The following is a 6,458-nucleotide window of genomic DNA, read 5'->3' on the forward strand; positions in this document are numbered from 1 at the left end:
AGTAGACATAAGGCCTCATGTTTGATGAGTGAGAGAGTGAATGTATGCATGGATGGGTCTTTGGAAAGAAAGAAGGAAAGGAAGGAAGCAGAGAGAATAGCTGAGTGGGCAAATTGGAGACATATTCAATACTTGTGTTGATGTATGGAGCAGTGAGTGGGTGGACAGATGAATAGGCAGATGGGTCATGGAGGGGTGGGTGGGAAGGCAGGAGGAGGGTTTGGTGAAGGATGCTTGGCAAAGGAGATGGACAGGTTGGTGGGAAATGGCTGGGCAGGAGTTGGAGGGACATGGTAACAGGAGGTGGCTAAGTCAGTGGCTGGCTGGCTGGAAACAAACAGAAGAATCTATTAGTTCATGGGGTTGTCAGGGATTTGGTTATGAGGCTAGATAGGTGAGTGGCATTTGGATGAGTGCCCCCACAGATGGTAAACAGTGAGTAAGTGAACAAGTGTGATGTTAGACAATATGACTTCACCAGAGTTCAATCATTTTTGACCTACAGAACATCAATTTCATATAGTTCAATCCAACAGAGAGCTAGCTTGGAGGATAGCTGTGCAGACTGCTTCATCTCACCTGCTCCATCTATCCCTCCACATCCCCACCTACTTGCGCCCCCATCGACCCACCTTCCCACCACCCACCCACCTTTACTGTCCACTTACACCTGCATCTCTCTCCAAGCTGAATCCAATATTCCATCCACCCACCAACTTCTCTACACATCCATGGAGCCACTCTGAGCAAAATGGCAGGTTGGTGGGTGGACAGATGGGAAGATAGCAGGTAGATGGATAATAAGTGGGTGGATGTATTGGCAAATGGGCAGGTGAGTAGATGGATTGATTAGTAGGTGGATAAATAGGTAGCTGGTTGAGTTGATGGACGAATGGATGGATGGGTAGGTAAGAAAGGGGATGTGAGGCTGGTGAGCTAAGGGGTGAGTGGGCGAATTCTTGGCAGGTGGTTGACTGGGTTGTGGGTAGGGGTCTGCATGAATGGATGGCAGGGTGGATGGACATGTTGATGGTCATATGGGTTGGTGGACTGAATACTGGGTGGACAGGGAACGAACAGGTAGAGAAGGTGGCAGATGGATCAGCGGAGTCCAGAGATGACAGCAGGGAAGCAGCGGCCGTGGGGTGTCACCCACCACCTTCCTCCCCTTTCTCATCCAGTGGAGTGCTCACCGCTTCTTCAACAGGCTGCTGAAATCCAGCTCACCCACATTTTCTGACTTCCCTTCATCCCTATGGCCATAGAGAGGATGTGTGAACCCCACTGAGGTCCTGTCCCAACAGACAGACCCTAGAGTCCCCACTCCCTGCCTCCCAAAGTGCTCCCTTCTCCCCCTCCCAAGGGAAGCCTCTCCTGGTCCTTGGCCAGGGCCACTTACACACGCCTGAAGCTTTCTAGACTCTGCCCAGAGGCATCCTGACGGGGAGCTGGGGGTGGCAACAGGGAAAGGAAAGGTGAGTGGGAGACCAGGGTTGGTCTAACACCAAGAGATCCTCCTAAGCCTGCACAACCTCTTCCAAGCCACCTGTCCTCCATCTTTTGTGCCTGCACACCCTCTTGCTCAGGCCTGGACATCCTCTACTCCTAGGGCAGCTCAATCTTTTTTTTTTTTTTTTAAGAGACAGAGTGTCACTTTGTCACCTTCAGTAGAGTGCCGTGGCGTCACAGCTCACAGCAACCTCCAACTCCTTGGCTTAGGCACTTCTCTTGCCTCAGCCTCCTGAGTAGCTGGGACTGCAGGCACCCGCCACAACACTGTTTGTTTTTTTTTTTGTTGCAGTTTGGTCGGGGCCGGGTTCAAACCCGCCACCCTCAGTATATGGGGCTGGCGCCCTACCCACTGAACCACAGGTGCTCACGCTTACTTCCCTGGCTGCCAGCACCAGCTTGTGCCCCCACACCTTGGCAGTCTCATTCCCTGTACCCTCATACATCCTGGGCTGCAGCCCCCCAGCCAGTTCACCATCAGGCCTCCATACATGTGCCCCAAATCTGTGCTACCCTCTATTAATCTTGGATACCCTCATTTCCTAAGCCTTTGCTCCTATTTTCTTTCCTTTTCTTTTTCTTTTCTTTCTTTTTTTTTTTTTCTTGAGACAGAGTCTTACACTGTCATCCTGGGTAGAATGCTGTGGCATCATCGTTACTCACAGCAACATCAAACTCTTGGGCTCAAGCAATCCTCTTGCCTCAGTCTCCCAAATAGCTTGGACTACAAGTGTATGCTACCACACCTGGCTAGTTTTTCTATTTTTAGTAGAGACAAGGTCTCACTGTTGCTCAGGCTGGTTTTCAACTCCTGAGTTCAAATAATCCTCCTGCCTTGACCTCCCAGAGTGCAAGATTATAGGTGTGAGTCACCATACCTCATCTCACTTCTACTTTTTTGAACCTGGAATCTACAAAACTCACTTCCTAAGCCTTTGCATGTGCACCCAAGACCCTGAACACTTGCACCCCTAAATTTATTTCTCCTTCTACTCTAAGCTGGTGGGTCGTCTCCCCATCTTGAATACCCTGACCCCTGAATCTCTACAGCCTTCTCCAAATATCTGCACCCACCTCACTCCCAGACCTTTACCTCCCTCTCCCTACACCTGGCTGGTGCCTTGGCCCCTACCCTAAACCCACAACCTTTGACCCTTTCCCTGCCAGCGCACCCTCCACATCGATGTTGAAACCACAGCTGTCGCAGGCATCCTTGGTTTTGACCTCGAGGCGGTAATCCCCACGGTCCCCCAGTACCACCTTCCCAATATGCAGCTCCACGATGTACACCTGGGGGCCAGGGCCAGGGTGTAGGTGCAGGTGACCACCCTCCAAGCACCATCCCCCCCTCCCAGAGCCCAGTTCACAACTCTGTCTCCAAGTCCTCATGGACACCCACAGGATGGGCCCATGGAGACTTCGAATGGAGGAACTGCTTAGCACCAGTGAGGCCAGCTCAACCTCTTCCCATGCCCAGCCAATCTCGAGCCCTGGGAGCCCATGTTGCTGATTCCCTGAGACCTTCCCAGAAATGCACATGTCCCTGGCCAAGTGCAGCTGCCTTTCCCCAAGCATCCTCCTCCCTGCCCAACACAGCCTTCATTCCTGGAGGGTCGCTTCTTCATCTCAGGAGCCCCAAGCCTACAATCCTGGGCCTCCACAACCTCCAGCCCCTGCCACATACCCTCCCTTCCCAAAGGTCCTCACATTGCTTGTGGCATCATGGGACTCCTTAAAGGAAAATCGGGCACCGCTCTTGCTGCCCAGCTCCAGCCACTTGCCCTTGAACCACTTGATGGTCGGTTTGCCCTGGAGCTCCTTCCCATTCACTTTGGCCACAATCACAGCATCCTTGCCTGGGTGGGTGTGAGAGGGGATGGGATTGAAGGAGGATCCTGTCAGCAACCTAGACTCTCCAGAGAGGATGTGAGGATGTGACACCCCCGCCCCTCCTCCCTCAGACCCAAGGGTCCAGGTCCCCCAGTCCCCTTTTCCCTCACACCCAGGGGTCCTGGCCCCCAGCCTCCTCCTCCATCAGACACAGGGGTCCCGGCCCCTAGCTCTTCCCTCAGACCCCTCTCACCAGTCTCCACTGATACAGAGTCTGGCTTCTTCAGAAAAATGCCAGTGGGCTCCTCAGCAGTGGGGGACTGGTCCTCAGGTAGGGCTTCTGCTCAGGAGACAGGATTAGGAAGTCTGAGGTGGGTCGGGGAGAGCCAGTGGGCCACTTTGGGGAAGGAGCTTAGAGTCATGGAGGCACCCTCAGCTCAGAAACCAAAGACCATGATGGCAAAATGGCTTTTCCTGGTTTGGGGAAGACCACATGTCACCCAATTGGCTATGTGACCTTGGCTAGCTCCCTCAACCCTGTAAGCCTCAGTTTCCCCATCTATGTGCTGGAGGGTCCTGAATGGGCCTTGGGGTAGGAGAGGTTTAAAGATAGACTGGGGACATTCAAAGTTGGGCAGGATTCAATGATCCATCAGCCAGCTGAGGGACGGGGTGCTCTACCAGTGCTAGGGAGCCCTGGGAGGGCTGTGAGTAGGGAAGTGCAGGTCAGCTCTGGCGCCGTGAGGGGACAAATTAAAAGACAGAGATCAGGAGAAGGCTGGGGCAAGGGTGCAGAGGGAAGCATGGAGGTGACATGCCAGGCTGGCTGAGCCTCCGGGAATGCCATCTTACCTTTGGAGGCCTCCTCAGAAGCCTCTTTGGGAGCTTGTTTGGGGGCATCTTTGCCTTTGGGTGCCTTTTTGGCCACTGTGAAGTAGAAGTTCACAGGTGAGCATGTGCCCAGCACCCTCCTTCCACAGACCCTCCTCCCTCAGACTCAGGGTCTGAGCCCTCAGCCCCTTCTCCCTCAGGCCCCAGGGGGCCTAGGCCACCAACCTATGAGTAAATTTATCTGTCAACCTGAGCCTCTAAGAGATCAGGTTTCCTTCACCCCAGGCAGGCTATGTCCCATCCACCCAGGCCACCAGGCTCTGACCTTTTAGATCCTGGGAGTATAATTAGCACTGCCTCCAAGCTGGAAACTGGACACCTTGTGCTGACAACAGCACCCTTCATGTGCTCTTCCTGCTGCCTCTTGGCCTGCTGGGCCCCCAGCTACAGAAAGGGCTGGACCCCTACCCATAGCTCAGCTGGCCTGATGCCAGCAGACAGGACACCTCAGAAGAAGGAGGATCCTTCACAAGGGATGGCAGCTGCTGCGTTGACTTCCTCATAGAAAGGAAACCCATCTCCATATAGAGTGCCCCCAGGCCCATTCAAAGAAAGGGCCCCAAACTCTACACAAAGAAAGGACCACAGCCCCTATAGAAAGCCCCCTAATTTCTACACATGGGAACCTCAATTCCTAAAGAAGGAAATTCCTCCCATCCTTATACAGAGAAGATTTTCCTGTGACTCCATGCAGGTGGGAACCCCTAATCTTTATACACCCAATGATGCCATATCCTACAGAGAAAACCCCAATCTTCTCTCAGAGCAGTGGCCCAGTCCCAACCCAGAGGATGTCATCCCTAAATCTAACAGACCTCAATCACCAGGCTAAGACTACACATACAGGATCCCCATCCCCATTAAGAAAAAGGGACCCCAACATACAGAGAATCATCACCTCCAGCAGAGAGAGGACCCCTAATTGTGTCTAAAGAAACCCTCTCATTACCGAAGGGGACCCCCTATCTCACCCAAGGAAGGCAACACCTCTCCTCACAAATGGAAGGGGATTGCTCCTCCCCATGTGGAGATCTTCACCCTACACAGATAAGGGAAACCCCCAAAAGGGAGCTCCTCCTCACACAGAGAAGCACCCTATTCTCCCAATGCCAGAAACAGAGGAGTCCCCAAACCTCATTCACAAAAGAAGGCCACAGGGGGAAGGGGGTCTGGCAGCCACCTGGTTTTGCCTCAGGCATGTCGGTGCACTTCCTCCCACGCTTCTGACTGCAGCTGTGTCCGCTGGGCCCTAGGGAGGACAGGTGGGCCTCCAGAGGGAGCCCTTTAAGGAATCCAGAGACTCCCAGAAGGCTCAGGGAGGCATCAGTGACGGGCCGCCCCACATTCCACGCGCGTGTTCTAAAGGGCGAGAAATAACAGCTGGACAGAGAGAGATGGCTGAATGCCAGGACCCCGGGGAAGAGGCGCTGGGGGCTCAGACACCTGGGTCCGAGGAAGGAGGTGCCAGAGGCGGAGGCCCCAGGGTCTGGGGGAGGGGTGCAGGGTGCCTGGACTCTCGAGTCAGGAGGCAGGAGAAACTGGGGCCCCAGATTCCTGAAGCGTCCTGAAGAAAGGATGAAAACTGGACGCCTAGGTCCTAAGAAGGAGAAGGGACTGGAGGTCTAAAGTGGGTAAAGGCTGCGAGCCAGGACTCAGGCATGAAGGCGGGGCGGGGAGAGACAGGGTCTAGAAAGCCATTCTTAGCATTTGCAAGTCAGGAGTTTTCGGGAAACCAGAGCCCGGAGGGAGGGTCCGGTTTCCCAGCGTAGGCAGGATGGCTGCCCGGGGGAGGAGTTTTCTGTGCCTCCAGGGACGACATTGGAGCTCAGGGACTTCAGATCCGCTCCCTGGGTGTGGGTAACCCCGAAGGCCTGGGGGCCCGTCCACCTGGGTCCCGGGACTGGCCGCCGCCTCTCCTGGGACCGCGCCTGCCCGCTCCCCGCTACTGTTCCCGGACCGGGTGCGGCGGGCACCGGACGCGAGGGAGAGGGCGGGTGGGAGGCTGGGAAGGCCCTGGAGGGCTGCCCGGACATTGGCGCCCTTCCCGGCAGGGGGGTGGGGGGGGGTTGTGTCTTTTTGAAAGGGGTGGTGGCTGGACGGCAGGTGGGGGGAGGTGAAGGAGATAAAGGGGCGGGTCCTTGGCCGGGACTTTGGGGGAAGACCAGGTGTTGCGGGGGGCGAGATGGGTGTGAGAGGGTGGGAAAGGGTGGGGCACCGCCTGAGAAGTA

At 55.1% G+C, this 6,458-nt stretch overlaps 1 protein-coding gene across 1 annotated transcript in view; it reads right to left on the minus strand.

The window, feature by feature from the left end:
- Window positions 1-6,179, minus strand: part of MYBPC2 (myosin binding protein C, fast type) — a 28,634-nt gene extending 22,455 nt beyond the window's left edge. The window contains exons 1-8 of the mRNA XM_023507924.1: window positions 6,118-6,179; window positions 5,411-5,589; window positions 4,192-4,266; window positions 3,593-3,679; window positions 3,217-3,365; window positions 2,682-2,799; window positions 1,400-1,448; window positions 1,194-1,253 (exon numbers count right to left, since the gene is read on the minus strand). Coding sequence (XP_023363692.1) covers window positions 1,194-1,253; window positions 1,400-1,448; window positions 2,682-2,799; window positions 3,217-3,365; window positions 3,593-3,679; window positions 4,192-4,266; window positions 5,411-5,429 — 557 coding nt within the window. The 5' untranslated portion in view covers window positions 5,430-5,589; window positions 6,118-6,179. The remainder of the gene's footprint in view (window positions 1-1,193; window positions 1,254-1,399; window positions 1,449-2,681; window positions 2,800-3,216; window positions 3,366-3,592; window positions 3,680-4,191; window positions 4,267-5,410; window positions 5,590-6,117) is intronic.
- Window positions 6,180-6,458: the final 279 nt, after the last annotated feature.

This window comes from Otolemur garnettii, unplaced genomic scaffold, assembly GCF_000181295.1.
Source record: "Otolemur garnettii isolate 467f Iridium unplaced genomic scaffold, OtoGar3 scaffold00211, whole genome shotgun sequence".
Taxonomy (NCBI): domain Eukaryota; kingdom Metazoa; phylum Chordata; class Mammalia; order Primates; family Galagidae; genus Otolemur; species Otolemur garnettii.